General features: G+C 35.7%; 1 protein-coding gene across 2 annotated transcripts in view; it reads left to right on the top strand.

Annotated features, from left to right (window-relative positions):
* Nucleotides 1–704: 704 nt before the first annotated feature.
* The window catches only part of LUZP2 (leucine zipper protein 2), a 705,018-nt gene continuing 681,687 nt past the window's right edge, over nucleotides 705–24,035 (top strand). The window contains exon 1 of one of the 2 annotated variants that reach the window (XM_051965657.1): nucleotides 705–960. Coding sequence is in view for 1 of the 2 variants with exons in the window: in XM_051965656.1 (XP_051821616.1) it covers nucleotides 899–960 (62 nt within the window). In the remaining variant the exon portion in view is untranslated. The remainder of the gene's footprint in view (nucleotides 961–24,035) is intronic. The other variant, XM_051965656.1, reaches the window with a different exon arrangement.

Below are 24,035 nucleotides of genomic sequence, written 5' to 3' on the forward strand. Positions count from 1 at the left end.
ACAAAGCAGGTGACTAAGCTTGGGCTACCCCAAGCCAGCTGGTGGTTTACAGCTACAAACCCCCAGTGGTGGGGGTGGATAGCTTTAGGGGAGGCTAGATAAGAATCAGAAAGCTGAGGGACAAAAAAAGAACAAGTCTTAAAAACCTTAAATCTTCTTTCCGGTTTCTTTTCACAAGTGAAAGGCTTTGATATGGCATGATGGGTTACGATGCATCTTTAACAGCTGATATTTTCCCACAAGTCTTATCTCTTTGATTTCTCCTGAGAATAGCGTTGTAAATCCCAACTCTAAAGCCCCAGCCCATGTCCATGCGGTTTCAATGGGCTGCTTGCAATCCGTCTGTTACTTTAACCAGTGCCTACTCCTTCCTCCTCCTCCTCCTCCTCCTCCGTGGGGCTCAGCTCACCTTCTGCCAAGTGATGCTGATTTAATTAGCTGGAGCAATGCTTTGAGCAGAGTTGCAGGCTCGGGACCTCCGTGCCAGGTGCTGCCCATGGTCCTTGCGCTCCATCTCCCTGGTCGCCGCTTAAACTGCTAGTAATAACAAATCCTTCAGGACATCAATAGAGTCGCCGCTTTGCTGGAGGCTGGCAGACTATTCGACAGGAGGCTTGCAGAGGCAGCCTCGTTGCCTGTGACATCACTCCTTGGAGCTCAGCCCCCCATTCGAAGCTCGCTTCCTTAGGCAGTCTGTAGGTCCGTCTGCCTGCCTGCTTTCGAGATCTGAAATCCTTCGTGGAAGGGAATTGCCTCCTTTCGGGAGCCAGGCTTTGCAAATCAGAGAATCAGGAAGAGAGAAAGGGAGGGAGAGAGCGAGAGCGCCTGAGAGAGCAGAGAAGCGGCAAGAAGAAGGGAGAGGGAGAGAGAGAAAGAAGGAAGAACGTAAGACTACAGGATGAAATTCATCACCGCATTCTACTTGTTTCCTCTGTTCCCAGCGCTGGTCTTCAGCACCAGGTGAGTAAAAAGAGATTTGATTCCCTCTCGCACTGCCTGGAATACTGTTTGTCCTGCTAGGAAGGAGGCTGTATATGAGGGTCAAAAGAAAAAAAAAAAAAGAATTCCTTCCATGTCCACATCTCTCCCCACCTCCTAAGTTGGGAGAGTCATTTTGTCCATTACAGTTTCCCCAACACTTTAGGGAGACCGTAGCCCTTAACCAGTTATGTCAGCCCAAGGGAGAAAGTGTCAAAAGTGCAGAGACAGCGCTCAGAGGACAAAAGAAAATATCGCTAGTCATAAGAGTAGTGAGTAGCTAACTGGCAGTTAATCATACACAGGGGGACCCAACTTAAAGGTTAGGATAAAACACTCTAGAGACACACAGAGCATATGGTGTCCTGATAGTATTATTGTATTAACAGAATCAGCTCTCCCTTATGACAAGAAGTCCATTTCAAGGTGTGTTGTGCCAGATGTGACTGGTGAACATCTGCCAAGCACTATGGAAAGAAAAGAAAGTTCCTGGAATCCTGGAATCATCCATGTTCTTATTTAAACCTGGGGCTAGAAGACATGGGGAGGACACCTATGCAGTTTCCTAAAATCGAAGTAAAATCGGAGCTAATTAAATGACACACGAGGTGATTAAAAGTTAGAAGCAGCTCAGCTCCCTGAACACTCTCACTGGCCCTTGCTGTTGCAACATGCAGTCAGATACAATTAGACTACACTGCATTCTCATTGGTTATAGACAAGGCATTAAACCTGAGCACAGAGTAGCTATTTTTAGTGGAAGTTCGAAATATTGTTGGTAGAGATGAATGTTGTGATTTCCCACTGTTAGGTTCTCAAACATATTGATTGGCTCTTTGTTTTCTCAAATGGTGAATCAGGAAGATACAAAACTAAATCTCCACCCTTTGGTTCTGGCTTCTGAACCTTTTTAAATATACACATACACTCACATATACATACATATATGTGTATATGTATGTATATATTATATATAGCATGTACATATTATATGTATATATGAATTTCTCTTTTCTAAACTATTCATTTAATATCCCATTAAAAAAAAGTAGGTTGGGATTTTCTTTCATAGGAGTCTGAGTTCCCTTTTTTGATGATACATTGGAAGCTTCAGCAGCAGAAGAAAACCATGGTTAAGAAAGAGAAGAGAAATCCCAAGTATTAAACTTGCTGGCTCCCTCTTCTAATTAGACTCTTTTAATATTATGATTCAGCTTGAGACAGTACTGTAGCAATTGTGAATCTCTGACTTCTTCTTTGATGCCTCCTGCCATTCATTCTGAGCCTTTGTATTGTCATTTCATTATTACAGAAAGAGCCCTCTAGAGAAAAGTAGTGCTTAAACTGGGTATTTCTTCAAGTTCCTGCCATTGAATATCTTTAATCTGATATGGTCATTTAAACTCATGTGTACAGCCTTGCAATGATATCAGACAGTTAAAAAAACTCTTCCTTCCTCTGCTTCTATACAGAAGTTTTCTCTTTCAAAAAAAAATTAATTTAAGCATGTCAGAAATCATTAATTTCCATTTTAACTATTGGTTCATATGATACAGAAAATTAGTACCACTGCCTATTCTTTTCTTTTTTGAAAAATGATAATGGATTTTTATAAGGATAAAGTATTTAATATTAGAAATGAATATCATTCTCTTCATTAGGAGAGAAACTAGAGCATAAAATCCTTCTTGGATCACTTTGGAAATGAAACTTCTTCTGTATGTGTTTGATCCCAAGAGTTTGACTTCTGTTCTCCATCAAGTTTCTGAAAAACCTTCTTCCTAGGATGCCAAATTAGACATATTTGAGATAGTGAGTCTGGGGGTTGCAGAAGAAATATCTGGAGGCTGTGACAAATCTAAGTAGGGTGTTATTGCATTGGAGACACTGATCTTATTGGCTAGTTGAAGTACCTCATAATTTTGCACATGTTGCCTTTTGGAAAATTAAAATCTTGCTTTAAATGTCATTGTACAGTAGGAAACAATCATGTTTTAATCACCTCAAACAGAAGACTATCCTTTCAAAGATATTTAAGCATTCTTGGAAATATATGGTTTCTGTCTATGCTATTGTCTTTAAGGGCATGTGTTTTAGGAAATGAGAGTTCCTCTTTTACATTCAACACAAAGGACACAGATTCTGTCTCTCACACAAGTGAATGGGAGAAAGTTTTCCACCTCAAGGTGTCCTTGGAAGAATACATCTACCATGAACTATTTGAACAGAACTGATCTGATTAGTAAGACACTACTTTTTCTCCCTTGTGTAGTAGCTGATGTGGTCTTCCTTTGGTCAACTTCTTTAAATGTTGGGATTGTAGAGAGGAGAATCCTAGTTGGAAATTTATTTTCATCACTACTTACTATGTACACAAGCTGTCAAAACTTAACAATTGTCATTTCTAATAGTTATAAAGTTCTAAAATACACATGTTCGTTTTAAAAGGAAATTGTATACTTGCTGAAAAATTAGGTACTGATTTTAAAAAATTATTAGTTGTCATTATTATTGTTATAGTTTTCATAAAAACTCAAAGATTTCTTTTTATCTGCCCCCACACTTACCCCTCTACCTTTTTCAGTTTCTGTCTTGTTTCTGGAAAACAAATAACACAGGGAGTATTTCTCACTTTTATTCTAAGAAATAGTTTCATTTACTCTCTTGAAAGTTTTCTTTCTAGTTGTCTTGCAGGGAAGTTTTTTTTTTCTTTTCTAGTCTATACTGTCAAGAGTTTGCTCTTTTAATAGAAAACCCCATGGCAATGAAGAACATGGCTTAATTTGTTGGCAACCAGCTTGTCAGCTCTGGTGCTGGGCTATAAAATTAACAAAATGCAGCTGAATCGCATAAATAATGGGGCTAATACAACATCTCATTAGTCTAGGATCCAATAACAGGATAGTAAAAACATCTAAACTTCTCTTTGGGAATTTAATAGCTAAGGCATGGAGGGTGACTGAATGCACTAATGACATTATTGTAGAGAAATATTCCATAACTATTGCAGAGCAATTGGTATCTAACTCCATATATGAGGTACTGAAGCTCATAGCTGGATCACATATTCTTTAGCTGTCATTGGTGGGAAAAGTTCCCAGCGCTACAAGAGAAGGCTTATTCCATAGTTTTGTAAACTTTTCTTTCTCTGACTGACTCTCTGGCTCTTGCTATTTTTCTGTGCTGCGTCTCTGCTTGTCTACTCTTCTATTTCTTTGTTTCTACCTCTCTGTCCATCTGCTCTTCTGTTTCTTTCTTTCTGTATTTTTTTTTTCTGTTTTGGTTGCTTTGTATCTACCCCTTGTTCTCACCACATCATCTCTCTGTCTCTCTTTGTCTCTCTGTCTTTCAGTCTGTCTGTCTCTCTCTCTGTTTCTGTCTCTCTCTTCCCCTCCCTCTCTCTGTCTCTTTGTCTTGCAGTTTGTCTCTGTCTCTCTCTATGTGTGTGTCTCTCTCTCTCCATTTCTGTCTCTTTCTGTATCCCTCTCTGTCTCTGTCTCTCTCTCTGTCTCTCTCTCTCTCTCTCTCTCTCTGTCGGTCTCTGTCTTGCTCTCTGTCTCTCTCCGTGTGTGTGTGTGTCTCTCTCCATTTCTGTTTCTCTCTCTCTCTCTCTCTCTCTCTCTCTCTCTCTCTCTCTCTCTCTCTCTCTCTCTCTCTCTCTCTCTCTCTGTCTTTGTGTATATCCTGCTCCCCTCTTCCCACCTCTTTCTCTCTGTGAGTATTTATCTGTCTCCTGTCTGTGCCTTTTCTGAATCTCTTTTTCTGCTCTCTCTATCTCTGTTTCTCTCTATCTCTGTTTCTGTTTCTTTCTCTCTCTCTCTTTTTCTTTCTCCCTTTTCCTTTCTCTGTCTCTGCCTCTGTCTGTCTGTTGCTTTCTATCTCTGTGTCCATGTCTCTCAGTACCTCTGTCCATCCATCCATTGCTCTTTCTTTCTCTCCTCTCTAGCTTTCCCTTAGTTTTGATTTTTTGGCTGTGGTTCAGCTCCTGCTATCTTTAAGTTTCCCTTTTAATGACTTGCTAGGGAGACTACATTCTACTTTGTTGGGGGAGTGGGGAGGAGTGAAGGTTGACTAACTTTAAATTATTCTGCATCAAGAAAGGCCCTGAGGCAGATGGCCTCTGATAGATCTCCCACTAAGTGTCACCTTGGAGGTCTCACTAGGGTCTGTGAATCTTTAACAAACACACCACTTGTTTCTTTTGGCATCTATTTTTAGGATGTGCTGTGCTGTACATATACAATACCCTTGGTTACTATTTACTTGGTTCTTCTGTCTGCAGTTTCAAGTCAATATGTATGTTTGGAAGGTCAAATAGTACAGGATCACTTATAGTAGTCATTGGGGAATGGGCAGAGTCCTAGACTTGGATAAAGTACGCCGAGATTCTTATTTCAGCTCTAGCACTTAGTGTCTATGCAACATTGGACAAGTACCATGCTTTCTCTGACCTTTGATTTTCTCTTCTAGAAAATGAAAATAATATTTGATCTATTAGCTTCTTTAAAGGTTTGGTGAATCTCAAAGTGGTGAAGAAATATTCTTTTGTCATCTAGGTGCCATTTTGTAAAAACAAAATGAGTACATCATACATAAAGATAAATAGAACTGATATTATCTAAATAGTTTCAGTGGCTCAAATTTTTTTTACTATATTTTAATATTGATATATTAGTTATATTACTAATTAACATTAATATAATCAAGTACTTTGCTTTCTCTGTGCCTCAATTTTTTTTCTTCTCAAAAATGAAAACAATTACATTTGTCCTACTTGCTTCTCAAAGTTCTAAAGATTTGTGAATCTCACAGTAGTCTAGAAATAACCTTTTGTCATCTAGGGGCTATTTTTAAAAAATAAAATAAGTACACCACACATAGAGATAAATGTAATCTATTTGGTCTGTCACAGTTTTTGTAGTCCAAAAATGTATAACTATATATTTCATTTCAATATATTAATTATATTTTATATTTCTAATGAATAGCAATGTATTATCATTCATGTTTTTAAATAAGCATTTTTTCTAAAGAAAAATTTTGAGCTTAATTACCATGAAGTTGGTACAAATAATTCACTTAGTTATATCCCATCAAAATGCCAATTATATTTTGTAAGAATCTATTAAAGGGATTCTTCCAATATCTCCACAATATTTAAACTCTCCCAATAATCTGACTTCTACCCTGATGTCCCTAAACATGGCTAGATATTTTCTAGCCTTAAAAAAATCAGGCAAAAATTCCTTCCCTTTAAATACTATCATCTCTTCAAACTATTTTTCTACATCTCTCTTCTTTTCACAGCCAAACTCCAAGAAAATGCTGTTCAACTCCAATTTATCTCCTCCTTCTTGGTTCTAATTCCCTCCCAATTTGACTTCCATCCCTACCTTTTGACTGAATTGCAGCCTTTTTCTAGGTGACTGATTTCCTCTTTATTTTAAAGTCAAATAGCCTTTTTCCAAGTGTCATTGTTTTTGGCGTCTTTCTAATTGTTGACCATCTTCTCCTTCTGGATATTCTCCCCCTAGGTGTTTATGACACAGATCTCTCCTGGCTTTTTTTCCAGTATGTCTTAATATTCTCAGTCATCCATGGATTTCCAATGTGTTGGTTTATCTCAGCAATCTGAGCTAAAACTACTATTATTCTCCTCCTTTTCCTCTATTCTTACTTGGTAAGCTAATCAGTTTCTGTGTGTTTAATGATCACCACTATGCTTATCACTCCCAAATTTAGATATCTATTTACTGGAATCATTAACTGCCTGCTGAGTCTCCATCTCTGATTGGTTAATTTATCCGTGATTTTCCACTTAAGAAAGTACACACATCCAATCACACTTATACCTAACCCCATGACTCCCTAAATACCTATTGATTGTTTCCTTCATATGGGTAATCCCTATTCCCATCTCTAACTTTTTATCTTTCTTCTATGTGTTTTCTATCCCCGTTAGCATGTAAGCTTCTTGAGATCAGGAGTCATTTTATTAGATTTGCATTTCTTAGCACTTAGCACGGTGTCTGGCAAATAATGCTTAATAAATGTTCAATCTTATCTTCTAGTCAGTCTATCATTTGAGCCATCAGTATATTGATCTGCTGGATGTAGCTATCTGGGTGTCCCTTAAGCTTCTTCGAATCAACTTTTCCAAGACAGAGTTCACTATTTGTTACCCTAAATCTTTCCCACTTATGAACAAACTTTCTTGTATCTGTTCAAGTACTCACTCTTCTTTGCTGGTACACTAACGTGGGTGACTGCAGTCATTGCTGATTGTTAACTCTCACTTAACCACTGATTACTCTTCAATGCATTTAATTTTCTAGTATCTGATATCATCTTCTTTTCCTTCTCCTCCTCCTCTTCTTCTTCCTCCTCCTTCTCTTCCTCCTCTTTTTCCACCCCCTTCTCTTTGTCATCCTTCTCTTCCTTTTTCCTCATCTTCTTCCTCAACTTTTTCTTCTCCTCCTCCTATCCTCCTTCTTCTCTTCCTCCTCCTGCTCTTGCATCTTTGTCTTTGCCTTCCTCTCCATCTCCTTCTCCTCTTCCGTCTTCTTCTTTGCAACATCTCTTATGTTCCTCTCTCTCCTCACACCAGAACCTCTCTAATCTGAGCCCATATCACTTCTCAATTAAATTATTGAAAAATCTACTTAATTTATCTTCCTGTCTCCAGCCTCTCTCCTCCTCAAGCTGTCAAAGTGATATGCCTAAAGCTCCTTTCTGAACATGTTCCTTCCCTACTCAAGAAGCTTCACTAGCTCACTATTACTGTGAGGTTAAAATAAAAATAAATAAATATAAATTAAACATTAAACATGTTTTCTATAATAATACATTTCCAGTCTATCTTTTAAAACCAATTACATTTTTTTCTTCTTTTTTTCACCTGTTTTAAATTTCCTTTTGTGTATTGTCTTTACCCATTAGAATGTAATTCCCTTTATGGCAGGGATTTTTGCTTATATTTGTCTTTTCAGCATTTTGCACTGGGTTTAGCTGGTAATCAGTGCTTAATAAAGGCCTGCTGAATTGACTTGTTGATTCCCCTTCCTATCCTGTATGCTTGAGACAATCTGCTTTACTTCCTGTTTGTTATGCAAAATATTTCATCTCCTGCCAACTTGTCTTTGGACAGAATGTCACATAAACCTGGAATGCTTTTCCTCTTCTTTTCTGCCTTTTAGAATGCACATCTCTTCACATATTTCATAAATCCTAAAAAAATACCAGATCTCCTTCCCCTTCAGCAGTCAAATGAAATGACTGATAGCAGAGAATGTCATCCTTTTGAATTGGTGATCTATTTTGCTTAGCGTAGTCCTATTCACATACTTAATAAATATTTATTGTTTGATAATTGATTGAAATGGTTATTTGAAAAGATTATGGGTCCCATTTCAAATAGGAATATTACTAATCTGACATAATCAAGGAAATAGTGCTAAAAATATTAATATTGGAATGTAGAGACCTGAGTCCAAGCTTAGCTCTGTGATGATTAATTTGCTTTTTGTCACATTGCTGTTTTCTTGTTTTTTGATCCTCTGTATTCCATCACTAAAATTATTGGGATGACTTATGTGGATTCTAAGAATGTTTTCAGGTTTATGATCTTCAAGAACTTAAGAGACTTCTCAGCTTTGCAATGAATTGGCAGTTGAAAATTTTGACATTTTGAAATTTTAATTCCAGACTTCAGGTGGTCCCATTAATAATTTTCAAATGCAATATTTGGGGATTATCTGTGAGTGTTAAATTCACCCTGTGGTTGATTCTAGATAAATCTCTAACAGAGTATGATTTGACTTGTACATTTGAAATTAAAGTTTCTGTAGTTGAGATGAACCCCTGCCAGTCGTAAAGAGGAGCTTATTGGAAAAAAAAAAAAAAAACTGAGAAAAATGAAGGTTTCTTCTACCTTAAAATGTAATTGGGTATATGTTTTCCTATTGCTATTTTTAAAGAGGTGTTATAATTCCTTTAAAAGGGAAAAAGATGCCAGGTAGTATTTGAGATATCATAGCATAGTAGCTAAAGAACTGGATTAGAAGTTAGGAGTATTTGGATTGTACCCGTTTTACCACCATGTCACTAATATCTAAGTGCCTTAGGCTACTGCCAAGATTTATCTTCTACATCAGAGGTATCAAATAGATAGTCCACAAACTCCCCAGTGCTGCCTGAACCAGATTAATGGGACATATTTAACACAATAAATCAAAATACAATAAAACACAGCTAAAATTACATTTGAAAACTTAGTGATAGTCCTGCCATTTTTGTTTCTTAAGGAAGTTCTTTATGCTGACAAAATAGGCCAGGCGTATAAGAATTGAAAAAATTCCAATATACGCTAAGGTTTCAAAAGTTCTTGATGATATTTTCTCATTATGTGCTTATAACCTTCCTGGGAGTTGACTTTACCATTATCTCTAATTTTATGATGAAGAAACTGGTGCTGAAAATGGTCAAGTGACTTGCTGTATGTCATAGAGACAGTCAGTTTCTGAGGCAGGATTTGAACTTGGTTCTCCTTTACTCCAAGTCTAAAAGTCTACATACTATTTCACTTATCTATCCATGTTTCATGAATAAGATGCAGGAAAGTGCAATGTTTTGGAAATCAAGACAATGAGTTCTATTCCCAACCCTGTCACTCATGGTCAGTTTCACTTGACTCATCCAGATGCCATTGGCAACAGTCAAATGCCTAGTGTATCAGTTAAATTGTAAAATCCTTTTCAAGTCCCTAAATTCTGTGGATCCATAAATTTAATATTCAAAATACTGTCTTTTGTGAATTAGAATGTTTATTGAATTTAAGAGTCTAATTAATACATTGTTGGTGGAGTTGTGAGCTGATCCAACCATTCTGGAGAAAAATTTGGAACTGTGCCCAAAGGGCTATCAAACTGTGCATACCTTTTGATCCAGCATTGTTTCTACTGGGCTTATATCCCAAAGAAATTTTAAAGAAGAGGAAGAGATCCAAATGTGTCTTTTTGTAGTGGCTAGAAACTGAAAACTGAGTAGATGCCCATCAATTAGAGAATGGCTGAATAAGATATGGTATGTGAATATTATGGAATATTATTGGTCTATAAGAAATAATCAGCAGGATGATTTCAGAGAGACCTGGAGAGAATGATGCTGAGTGAAATGAGCAGAACCAGATCATTGTGCACAGCAACAAGATTATGTGATAATCAATCCTGATGAACGTGGCTCTTCTTAACAATGAAATGATTCAGGCCAGTCCGATGATTTTTGTGATGAGGAGAACCATCTATAACCAGAGAGAGGACTGTGGGAACTGAGTGTGAATCACAACTTAGCATTTTCACTTTTTTGTTGTTGTTTGCTTGCATTTTATTTTCTTTCTCATATTCTTTCCTTTTTGATTTGAATTTTCCTGTCTGCAAGATTATTGTATAAATATGTATGCATATTTTTGATTTCATATGTATTTTTACCCTGCTTAGCAAACACATATTGGATCACTTGCCATCTAGGGGAGAGGGGAAAGGGAGTGAAATTGGAACACAAGGTTTTGCAAGGGTTGATGTTGGAAAATTATCCATGTATATGTTTGAAATAAAAAGCTTTAATAAAAAATTTTAAGAGTCCAGAGTTATGTTTTGTGCTTGAAAAGGACATGTCCTACAACTTGAGACTATTTCCCTTCTATTCACCAAAGCCAATAATGGAGAATATATGATGTAATTGCTTCCACTATATGTAAATGCCCCCCAGAAATAAATCATCATTTGAATGAAATCTTCAAATGGTCTTGTCCAGGAGCTGGCAGGGGGACTCAAATTTTTGGATATAGTTCAGCTGGCTGACCCTGAAAGTAGTGAATAAAGGTCTGACAAAGACAAGAAAACTGAAAAGAGGGAAAGGGAATAAATATACACGATCAGGATCAACCTTATGCTTTGACAGAGATTTCCTCTTGTTGTTTACATTTCCCTTTCCTAAGAATCTCCTTCTAATATTGATTGATTGAAATTTTACCACTAGAGATTCATTTCTCTAAAATTTTGATAGATATCCCTTGTGGCATTCAATCTTCAGTGAAAAGGAAAATATGCCTAGGAAAGTGAAAACTCAGTCTTTATCACTCTCTCTCTCTTCTTTAATAAAGTAGACCCTGGGCTTTGCCAAAATATGTTTTAAAAGACTCCTGAGTAGGAAAATCTCATGAAAACTTTCTCATGGACTAGGAGCTCTGGTGTGCAAGCTTGCTGCACTCTTTTCAGGGCTGCTCATCCACTTTCTATGCCCACCTTTCATCCAACTTTCATCTATAGCTCCAAAAGGCTATAGCATGAACAGTGGTCATATCCCAGTAAAATTGTCTTGAAAAAAAGGCTAAACTGGGTTGAGAGTTAACTAACAGGGCTCAAACCTATCAGTGAATGAGGGGGTATCTACACCAAGTAAATGAAAACTTCCCCTACTTAAATAAATGGATGAGAACAATGAGTCATGTAGTCATACAAAAAAGATGCCAAGATCATCCACTGCATCCTAGTCCATCACCAGTCATCTTCACTCCTTTCCTGCCACTGGGAGAGAATAGGGCTGATGGCTTTGTACAACTCTTCTGTTCTTAAATCTAATTCATGTTTGGGTCAACACCCCCCTTGATGTTATTGTTCCTCTTCAAAATTGAAGGACAAGCAACAACAACAACCAAAACAACAATGATGATGCTGAAGGAGAAAAAAAGTTAGGGAATAATACATTTTATCTATGTTTACTTCCCTCTCCCTTTCTTTCCCAAGAGCCAAAAATCTAAAGTTGAATTCGGATAAATTAAAATCTGTTGTCTTACAAATTAGCTCTCTAAATTCGGTTATTGACATATTCGATAAAGATAGATTCTTGAATAAAATTACAAATGGATGTCTCCTGATCTTTTTAAGGTTCTTTTGGAATTACTTCTTCATTCTTACCCAACACATTTGCTCTGAAGTAGCACTGGGCTTGGATTGAGCCCACAGCCTTGTTTTCTGATACTTCCTTTTTGACACTGTTTAGCTTTGTAATCATAGATCAATGAATTGACCTGGGTAAACCTATTTCCTCGTTGGTAAAATGAGAGTAATGGTGGCTACATTTCTTATTTCACAATGTTATTTTGAAAAACAAATTTTAAAAAGAAATATTTAATTTATTTTGAATTTTTCAGGGACAACATAAATGTTTCTCAGAGTTTATGATTGTTGATACCCACTATTGTCAACTTTTCCTGCTCTCTTTCCCGAAGAATTATTCCATCTTCAAAGCATTTCCTTTCCTGGATCAAAATATTTAGTTTGTAAATGTGCAGTATATTTCATTGGAGTTAAATGATAAAAGACTGGTCAAGTTCATAAAAGTATAATGATATATAGCATATATAATATAATAACATATAATATAATAATATATATCAAAATTTCATGAAATGTAAGTTGTGACTCTATATGGCATCTTACTGAATGTGGGAGTCACAAGTTTGTAATTTATTATCAGTAAATGTTTGACCTGTATATCTATTTTACGTGCCTTTGTAACTGGGATTGTGTAAAAATTCCTCAGGCAAAATAGGATGGTGAGTGGAAAACATTTGATTTATATAACTTCTATAAGTTAACATACATTTAACAAATGTTCAATCTTTTTGCATAAGGCTTTCTTTAATCTTGGAGAATAATTTCTCAGAACTGGGTGCCTGCACAATGGCCAGTCAATGAGGATTTGAGAGATAGGAAGAAGCTTAGTTTTCTAGTTTCCAGCACTGAGTTACCAGTCTCTACCAAGAAAGACTCTTATGCAAATATATTGATCTTCTAGTTACATTTGCTAAATATAGCCTATTGAAAGGTAGAGAGCATAGTAGGTAGGATGCTATTATTCTTTCAAGAGAGTTAAGTCCTGCCATTGTCACATATTCTTGTAACCTTAGACTAGTCACTTAATCTTTTAATTTCTCATGCAGCTCTTAAATTGCAGAGTGGGTACTCTTGCTTGATTAAGGGATTGATTGAGGGAATTTCTTCACAGAAGAAACACAATCATAAACCTGTCCTAGTGCTTTTCTTCTTCACCTGTCCTCTGAGAAATTAATAAATATGAATAAAATATATGAAATGAATTTACCTTAGAAACTTTTCACTCTGATCCTTCCATTACCTTTTCAATTGAAATATAGTGGCCACAGAAGAAAAAGGAAAAAAGGAAAGAAAGAGAGACAAAAGAAATAATTTCAATCCTGCTTGAGTTGACCAAGCCAAGAATCACAGGGAAAATTGTACTTTCTGGATTTGGAAGTGAGGGGAATCATTTGTAGATTCAATTGTTGTTTGATACATTTCAAGTTTAAGTACTCTTGGGTCTCAGTTTTTTTTTTTTAATTTCCCAGTAGCTGTTTTTTGACATTAACTTTAATATATGGAGATTATCCAGTGTCTTCATCAACTGAGGACTATCCCATGTGGAGCTTAGAAGGTATTTCCCTGGGACTAAGTCCTCCCTTATTGAGTTAATCCCCCCAAAAAATCCATCTAAATGGATTTTGGGAAATTGGTTGAATATTGTACAAGTTACTAAGGATTATTTCTACCAGTGTATCGCTAATATAAGACAGAAGATGGAATAGTTAAGTATTGTTCCATTTGCAATCTGGTTGACCATGGAGAAACATGAGAAAAAGATAGAGCCCATCAAAAAAAATTACTTCAGCTATTCAGCTTGCAACTATATTTCTGAAGAGCTTGTAGCTATGGAGGGCAATGAGGATTTCTTTGGAAAAATTTAAGATTGGAAGTGATTCTTAAACCTTTAGAAGAAGAAAGAAAGGGCTAAATGTAAAGCTTCATGTCTTCTGAATTGGGAATAGTAAATAAGTGATAAGTGTATGCTTGAGCTTAATTCCAGGGATGAATAATTTTTCCCTGTTGAATTTGATTGTTTTCCATAGTGAGAAAATGAAAACTATCTAACATTATATGTTTCTGTCCTTTCCTAGTTGCCCCTTAAATTTAGACACAAATTAATTGCCCCCATTATCATATTCTGCTCAAATATTACACCAAAAGACACATCCTCATAGCATTTGGGCCTAGAATAGCTATTAGAGCTCATTAACTATTTGTCTTTCCTTTAAATTAATTCTATTAGGTTTCAGCTTTAAAGTTCTCTGCTTTATAAACTTTAAACCTCTTCCACATCTCATCAGTGATAGAAATATTTTTCTATAGAAAACACACACACAAACCAAAACCAAAAACAAATTTGAATTCAAAAGAAACTCTAAATGAGAGGAAGTAAATTTCTTAAGTTTATATAGTAAGTTTGAGGAGAAGATGGGGCTAAAATCATAGGATAGCCTTTCAAAGTTTATACAGTACTTTTATCTTACTTGAATTCCACCTCAAGCCAGAATTTACCATAAGTATTATGTCCACTTTATTAATAAGGAAACATCAGTGATTTCAAACAAGTAGCATAAAACTATTAACAGTTGTCCCAAATTCTTATTCTTATTCCCTTTTATATCATATCATCTCGCCTCAACAGTAAGATGTAAACTGAATCCTAAAATGAAACACCAAATGCCTTTAACATTTTGCATATAATTTAATTAGGTTATTTTATGCCAGTAATGATAGGAGCAAAAGGATGTACATAAGGGCAGCTTATTTTAATGAACAGGGCAGATAACAATGGGTATTAGTCTACATTTTGAATCTTACACTGTCCTGAGGAAGCTATACAATTCTCTTCCCATCAGCATGTTTTCTTTTGATTCTAAGCTGAAAAAATTAAGGATACATCCCTTGTTTGCTTTAAATTATCCCTCCTCCCCCCCAGCATACTTACTTTCTAGTGAGTAGGGGTAAGAAGAATATATCCCAGTCCTCATCTTTTTTTTTTTTTAATGAATTTCTCTCTTCTCACATTTATGGGAATTTACCTATGATCTTGGCAGCCAATTAGCCTGTAGCAACGTGCAGCCAGAAGAGAGGTAAGGCTTCAGTGAAATGTGTAAGAAACAAGGAAATGTGGGGAAAATTTTGAGATAATTCAACTGTAAAAAGCAGATGTGCATGAAGTAGCTTAAGATGGGATGTCAAGAACCAGTAAGTTGTTCCTACTGACTCAGCAAAATAAAAGACATTTCATAAGCTTGGAGACAAGAAGGAAAAAGATGTTTCTTCCAAATGGCCCTTTTATTAATGGGATGCACATACACACACACACACACACACTCACACACACACTCACACACACACACACACACACTCAAGAAATAAAGGGCTGGTTTTAGAGTAATGAGTACTGGTTTCCAATATATTTATGACAGATTGCTTGTGTGATAAAGGATAATAATACAATGTCTCAATGTTATATGTGATTCTCTAAGAATATGCAGCCCATGTTATTTAGTATCAATGGAAGAGTTTTGCAAACTGGGCATTTCCAACACCATTAAAGTCACCTGTGTCCTTGTACCTCTACAAAAAACCATCATTACCACCACCCACCACCACCAAAAACCTGTATTCTCGACATATTTTTAGCATATCACTTGGCTATATTGTTCATATTTATTGTTTATTCTTCACTTTTGAGGGAAAATGTGGACACAAAGAAGAGAGAATTTGGGATTAAGAAAACTGGTTTCAAATCCTATATTAGCTGCTCATCACATGGATAAGAAGCACTGATCTTGTCAATGCCCTCAGACAACTGCTAAGATTTATGTTTATATACATACACAGAGCTAGCAGCCTCAATTATTGAACTCTGATTTGCTGAAGAAAAAAAATTAGAAAAGGCAGTCATAATATACTTCTCTCATAGTAGAATAAGAAATAGTTTATTTCTAATTTCTTTTATTATTGTCACTTTGGATTATAAATTCCAAGGCCAAAGGTCCTTCCTTAGAAGCCTTCTACTATAATATCTTTATTATATAAATGCTAAGTGACTTCACATAATATAACCTTGGCCAACAGTGTATGTCTAAACCAAAACTTAAGAATATGTTTTTCCGAGTCACAGGCTAGCTCTCAATTTTATCTGCCACAATTCTCTATTACTAGCAGGACAATATGATGGTGGAGAAAGAGCAGTAGAATTCTGTGTCTTTATATAAAAATATGTGCTCTCTCTGGGATCCAATTTAAATGGAGCAGATAAGTGTTTACAAAGCTGAAAGTCAGTCCTGGAGATGGCAGATTCAGGGTTTACCTCTAATATATAGTAATGACTGTGTTAGCTGAGGCAAATCACTTACTATCTTGGCACTCCAAAGGATCTTCTAAAACCACAGATGTCAGGGAAGTTCAGATGTACTTTAGTAAGGGGTTTTTGATCCCCAGAGATTTCCTTAGATCTAGATTATCCTCATCCCCTAAAGAAAACCCATACTTTTACTTCTTAGCTCCCAAATTGAGAGGATTCAAGAGATCATGCTAATTTAAATTTAGATAGTGTTGAAAAGTTTGCAAAGTACTTTACCCCTTAATAGCTCTGTGATATGTTATATAAAGATAATTAGGCATCCTTTAGGAGAGAAAACTTGATGCTTAGAGGCATTCAGTCGTTTGTCCATGTTCAGAGAAATAATTCCAGTTGAAAACCAGTTATGAATTCAATGAAACTGAAGTCAGTGCTATATTTATTGAACTAGAAGGTTCCCAGTTTTCTAGTTTCTGGACCTCTTCATATTTTCTCCCTCCTTCCCTTCCTTTCTTTCTCTCTCTCTCTCTCTCTCTCTCTCTCTCTCTCTCTCTCTCTCTCTCTCTCTCTCTCTCTCTCTCTCTCTCTCGCACCTTGTCTCTCTGTCTGTCTCTGTATCCCTGTTTGTCTCTCTCTTTATTTCTCTTTTTATTCATTCTTATATTACTATGGGCTCTACATACTAGTCCTTGGGTCTGCTTGAAAAAGGCCAAGGTAGAGAAATAGCTAAATCTAATAAAATTAACAGAAGGTAGGAGCATGACATTGGAACTCTCCCTTCCAGAAGAAAAGCTAAGTGTAGAAAACTTGTAGAATAAAGGAGACTTAGAAGAGAAATTCACATTTATATGGTGCTTTAAAATGTGCAAAACACTTTAAACATATTAGCAGATTTGAGCCATCAAATTAACCCTGGGAAGTAGGGCCTCCCAAGCCTATCTATTTCTTAGTGTCTGCTTAGCCACCAATCACATTTCCATAGCTAAACATAGATGTATCCATATCTCTAGATGAAGAAGCTGGGAAAACAAATTATGATTTATCAGTCCTACCCCATTCTTTCCTCCTTTCTTTCCTTCCCTCTCTCTTCTCCCTGAATCATCATCCCCTCTCTTTCTATAAATTAAAAAAAAAAATCACAGAGAGCTTAAATGATTTATTCTTGGTCATATAGCTAGTCATTGTTGGGTATGGGCAATTAGATAGAAGAGTGGCAGGACTAGAGTCAGGAAGACTCATATTCCTGAGTTTAAATCTGGCCTCAGATACAAGCTGTGTACCTTGGGAAAGTTACTTAAATCAACTTTTCCTCAGTTTCCTCATTATTAAAAAATGTTCCGGAGAAGAAAATGGCATACCACCCTAGTATCTTTGCCAGGAACACCTCAAATGGAGCCACAAAGAGTTGGAACGGATTGAAACTACTGAACAAAAATTACTTAGGTATAGGATTAGAAGTCAGCTCTTCCTGATCCTGAGCTCAGTACTATATGTTCTATGCTCTACAAATTTTCCAGGTTTTATTTACAATTAAAATATAAGATAGTTATATTTGCCCCATTTTCTCATTATTTCACCAAACTCTCTTGAGAAACTCTAAACCTAAAATTATTATTATTTTTAAATTAAAATTATTATTATGGTAATGATATAAATTAAGCTTAGTAGTTCCTTGGCTGAAGACCTGTCTTCAGTTCCTTGGAGTAAGCCCTTTGGGATATTGACCAAAAAGTGTGTTTCTTGCAATGCATTTAAAAACCAAAGTGCCTAAGCAGCAGGCAAAAGTATAGTTGAAACATTTTTCATCTTCTAATTGGCGCTTGGACTCTGAATTTGCCGACTGTGTGGATTGTCAGAGTCAGCCTCGTAAAAATGAGGTCTACAATGATTTTCTGCTGCTGCCGCAGTTGGATGAGTAAAAACAAATTCTCATTTCTAGAGCAGACACGCGGCCCAACAGTCCCAGCTGTCTTAGCTGTCTTGGTATGTTGCTTCTCTTGTTTTTCTTCTTGTTCTTGATATATTTTCTTTGGAGAAGAAATTACAAAGGGAAGGAATAGAGCATGATAAATTTCAAAATCTTGGAGAATTAACTAGTTTTTAAATAAGATTTTCCTCCTCGTGAGATTCCTGTCCCAATTTGTAGTATATGAGAGACAACACTCACTCATTGGTGCTTAGAAACTCAGAAGGGAAAACTGGATTTATTTTTATCCATTTTCCCTTTTGCCTAAGAAGAAAAACAGAAATAACTCCCTTTTTAAGAAGTCTTTCTCTTTAAAATTCAGTTAATCATTTATCACAAGACTTATCCTACAAACTCTCTTCTTCCCTTCCCTCCATTCTTTTTCAAAAGATTGTTTTTCCTAGACACCTTTTCTAAAGTCAGATTTGCTTATCATCAGAAGGCAAAATATTCTCATTGTACCTAAGAACATATTGGTGTATAGTCCAGCAGAAAGCATTCTGGATTTGTAGGCAGAAGACCCAAGATGTTTTTTTTTTTCCCCACCTACCATTTGTTCCTTTCATAATTTGGCCAAGGGGTTTCACTTCTTTGGGCCCCTTGAGGAGCTGGGGAGCAAACCTTTGCAGCTCTCAGTCATACAACTAGATATGTTATCCTTTATTTCGAAGAACTAGGACTTGAGCAGTGGAAGATGGAAATGTGCCTTGAGTGCAGTTCAAGGGATACTTTTTAATATGTTTTTTTTGAAATACATATTTTAATATATATATGTACAATATAATATACAAAAATATTTTAATATACATAGAACAGGATGGTATATAGTTCATCCCCTTGTCGAACATAAATTGCTGCTTAAGTACAAATGAGGGGTAAGTTGCATTTATAGAGAGCTCTTCTCAATGTTTATCTGATCTCTGACACATGGTGACTCTGGCAAAGTCACTTAATCTGTCAATGTTTCCCAGAAACTTAAAGGAAAATAAACTTCTGCGAGCTGTAGGTTACAGACAAAATGAAGATTGTATTTTTTAAGCTTTTAATTGTTTAATTTCCAAATGGACTTCTCTTGTTATTTCAAAAAAATTATAGCTAGAGTCACCCCTAACAAACAAAAACCAGACTACATATCATAGAAAAGGCTCAAATGGTTTAGTCACTTATAATTTACAGGGTGTTTAGAGGTTGGGTAGTGGTGGTGGCCATGGAAATGGAGGAATATAATTTCAAGTTTGGTCTTATTCCAAACCTGATGCTGGCAACCCTGTCGGTGTCTGGAATCAGGAACCTTCTCAAGGAAAGCAACAGTGCAATGAGCTCATAGTTTGGCATAGCAGTACCCATGGATGGCCAGCAGGTGGCATCTAGAAGTGTACATTAATGTTCTACCTCAGAGTGGATCATTTTTCTAACTAACTCTTGCGATATTTTAACCTATCCCAAACCTGCCCCAAACATATATCTCCCTATGTTTGTAATATATATAATGCATATGCCTATTAAAAAGTAAACATTTTCCTCACATGAAAATTCTTGTTTAGGTGATTTGATAATAGAATTAATTTCAAATTAGAGATTGAAAAGAGAAATTCATTATGTCAAATGTTAGAATTCCATGTAGGTTGGACACCTATTGTGTGATAATGGCTGGGGAGATGATGGTGAGGGGGTCCGGAATTAATATTTTATTCAGACAAAATCTCATCAGGATTAAGGGCTAATAGAGTATCTCCAACAAAAAAACATAGGAAGAATGATGATTTTGTATGATCCAACTAGTGTTACTTCTTAGCTTCTATTCTTTTTCTGGTACTGATTCAGGGACCTGGGTTTATATCCTACCTATGTTGCTTGATAGTTTTGTGCCATTAAAAATCATCCAAATTCTATTTTTTTTATTTTCCAATTGAAGGGATTTCAACTAGACAGTCTCTGAATCCTTCACAATATTAAATTGATGCTTCTATGATCCTACTTCTGAGGCTTTTTCCCCTTGCCCTCTCCTTAGTTAAAAGTTTTCCAGCTTGCTTCATCTTAAGGGTGCAAGGATTAGCAATTAAAATAGATTTGATTGCTTTAGGTAATTTGAGTAATCCAGTCTATTTGAGGAGTTATTAGGGGGAAGTAGGATGATTTCTTTAATCCTTAACATTTTGATAGTTTCCTTAGATAGAAAACCCCATCTTCAATATATAGGAAGAAGAAAGCTCTTGAAAGGATTTGTTATATATATATATATATATATAATGAACCAAAATGATTTGGAAGAACCTCTACAAATATTTGTAGAGGTTCTTCCAAATCATTTTGGTTCATTATTTCATGAATTCCTTACTATATCTCTTATGGGAAAGACTACTTTCTTTGGATTATTATCTGCCACCTGCCTGCAAGTCTAGATGGATTTTTAGGTTCTGTTTTGGGTCTTCTTTGTTGTTTTTTCCCCTCTCTGAATTTTCAGTGACTTCATGAACTCCCAAGGGTTCAATGCTTATTTATATGCAAATAACTCTCAAATGTGATCTATGTATCCTTTTCCAGTCTCTTTCCTGAATCTTCATCAGACTCTAGAAATCAGCTCACTTAAAAAATAATAACAAAGTGACTTAGTCTATAGTTTATATTTTAATTGAGGCTGGTTCTCATAATATAGTGGGTTCTAGCTGAGTCTTATCTTAGGAACTCATTAGTATTCTGTGCTGAAATTTTTCCAAATTGATTCAGGACAGAGTAAGCTAACCCAAGAAAACAATATATACAATAAGAACAGTTATGTAAATTGCCACAATAAGAAAACAGCCCTAAATTATACAATGATAATGACCAAGCAAGCTGCAAAAGAGCTGAAGAACTAATTCCCTCTCTTCCTTCCCATCCCAGGTTGTAGAGTAGAGACTGAGAATGTTGCATATGCTGTCAGACTGTGCTGCTATGTTGTTTGCTTTTGCTGAATTGCTTCTTTTCTTTATTTTTTCTTTCTTGTTACCAGGAATGACAAAGCTTTATCCTTTTACTTGTGTTGTGAGGCAGGGTGAAACATGTTAGGAAAGAAACAATATCAAAATTAAAACTGTTTAAAAAAATGATAGAATCCTTATATGAATTTTGAGCTGATTCAGAAGTCAATAAGCAAATGTTCGCCAAATGACAAAATTACTATTAAGATGGTGTGTTATTTGGGAATGAAGAATTTTTAAAATGTGGACTCTCATTCTTCATCTGGTTTATCATATTATTATTAAAGTGACTTCTGATTTGCAAAAGTTGGGGCAGCAGAGTCTAAGATATGACTGGTCTTCTTTACCCCAAAAAACTCATAGGAATAGAGTAGTAGATAGAATCTTTATCATCTGGAGACCAACTTTCTCAAGTTCAGAGAGGCTCATTTCTAGGAGGCCAGCCATCTATTTATGAACTATTTTGGCCACTGCAAGTCATTGGTTAGAGGGGTTAGGCATATATCCTGGTTCCTGTGATGCCATTGATCTTTCAAAAAGATCAATTGATGTTTGGTTCGTTATGGTGTCAATAGTTGTATCTGAAGCAAACATTAAATTGCTTCTTGAATTGGACATTAAGGTCAAAGAGGTTGGAGGAGGCCCATACCAGATGTTAAGGCTGACAGTGACTTTGGATTACGGAATCCAGCCCCTTCATTTTATATATAAAATCACTGAATCCCAGAAGTAAATTGATTTATTCAAGGTCACAAAAGAAGTTAATAGTAGTGATTCTTAACTCAAAGCTTTTGATATTCAGTCTAGCTTTTTTGCCTCAAATATACTATAATGTTTCATCACAGCGAATAGTAAGAAGAGATTTTTGCTTTTGATCCTAGAGTCTTCCAACTGTCAGGTGATCTTGGAATCAAACATTAGAAAATCCTTTGGAGATTGATTAAACTGCCAAATTAAGGTAATGGCATAAAAGCCATTCTTTTCATCTGTCTGCCAGGGCAGTAATTGCCTCCCTATGACAGTTAATTCAGGAGGTTTAATAATTAGAATACTAAAAATTGTTTATCAGTATTTGATATAGGAGAACAAATAGGATTTTTATCTGATTATGAAAACAGAAGTGAGTGTTGAGTGAGCATAATTTTATGAACTTGATCTTTGATTTAGAATTAATTGGACAAAGAAAATTTAGGTCTGGCTTTGGAATTGAGAAAATCTGGCTTCACATTCAATCACCTACACATGTACTCTGTGTCATCCTGACCAAATTGTTGGCTAAGATTTCTTTATTTAGTCATCATCAGTTTGTCATTTGGGTCAAGTGAGGGAGATTCATATACAGGAATATTATTTTCTATATCTTCTATTTAAAACTTAGAAACAGAAACTGGATTTAAAAAATGAGTGAAGCAGCAAAACCAAATGAATGCAAAATAAGGGGGCAATCTGGGATAGGAGTGGAATCTTAGTCTGAGGAAACCAGATGAGTTCTAGTGTTAGCACCATGATTAACTCACAGAGTCACTTGAGCTACTCACTTCCTTTTCAGAGTCTAAGGTTAAATGTCTAAAATAGGAGAGTTAAGGCAGTAGATGGTGTAGTGAATAGTTCATTGACCCTGAAGTCAGGAGAACCTGAGTTCAAATTTGATCTCAAATACTTATCACTTACTAACTGTATGACCCTGGACAAGTAACTCAACCCAATTGCCTTGCCAAAAAAAATAAAAATAAAACAAGAGAGTTGAATCTAGTTTTCTCTAAAGTCAATTCTAGTTCAAAATCTCATAGAGATTAATTTATAGTGCAATTTTCTGGAAATGACAGAAAACATACATTTTACTATATATGCAGCAATTCAGGGAAAGATTGTTCAAGATCATCGACTAGTACATTTGAATGTAATGCTTGTTTCCTTTATTCATTGGGGGGGAAAAAAAGGAAACTGGAAAACAAAACTGACAAGTCAACACTTATGCTGTCATCTTTACCTACCCCTTTTCACTTCTGTTCTCACACAGAACTATTGACTTACATTTTCATGTTAACAGTTTGTAGTATTGTGGGATCAGATTTAAAAATTAGATCTTTTTTTCTAATTATTTTTAGTGATATAGTGTTATTTTTATTGTCATCTTCAGTTGTGCCGGATTCTGTGATTACATTTTGGGTTTTCTTGAGAAAGATGCTGGAGTATTTGCCATTTTCTTCTCCATTTAATTTTACAGATGAGGAGATTGAGGCAAACAAGAATAAATGACTTGCCCAAAGCCACACAGCTAGTATTTTGAGTGTTAGATTTGAACCAAGAAGATGAGTCTTCATGATTCCAGGCCCAGTACTCTATTTTAATGTATATATGTGATATATGTGTAGGTATGCATGAGTATACACAATATATATATATTTACACATGTACACACACATGAACATATATTTAGAAAATATTACCCAGCTGTTTCTATATACATATGTTTTCAGAGAAATTCTTCCTATAAGAATGAAACTGGCTATAGTCCTTTTTCTTCCTCATTTTTTTCTCTCTTAAAACAATATCAAAAGCATATTTTACATCCCTATAAGCATGCTATTACTAAGCCCAATTTAATATCATCTCATGTCTATTTTTTTTCCTTTTTCCTCCAATACATCTTTTATACAGCTAATAAAAGTATATTCCTTGAGGATATATTTTATCATCTCACTACAGCTCAAAACCCAGTGATAGCTCCCCATTGTCTCTTCAGTAAAGTTCAAATTCTTTTAGGCTGGTAATGGAAGCCCTCTGTAACCTTTTAATGTCTTTGTTTTATTAGCTATGTTTCATACTATGTTGTTCTTCATTGGGCTTCACTGGGCTTCAACCAAATCTGATTCCACTAC

Source organism: Antechinus flavipes, chromosome 6, assembly GCF_016432865.1.
Source record: "Antechinus flavipes isolate AdamAnt ecotype Samford, QLD, Australia chromosome 6, AdamAnt_v2, whole genome shotgun sequence".
Lineage (NCBI taxonomy): Eukaryota > Metazoa > Chordata > Mammalia > Dasyuromorphia > Dasyuridae > Antechinus > Antechinus flavipes.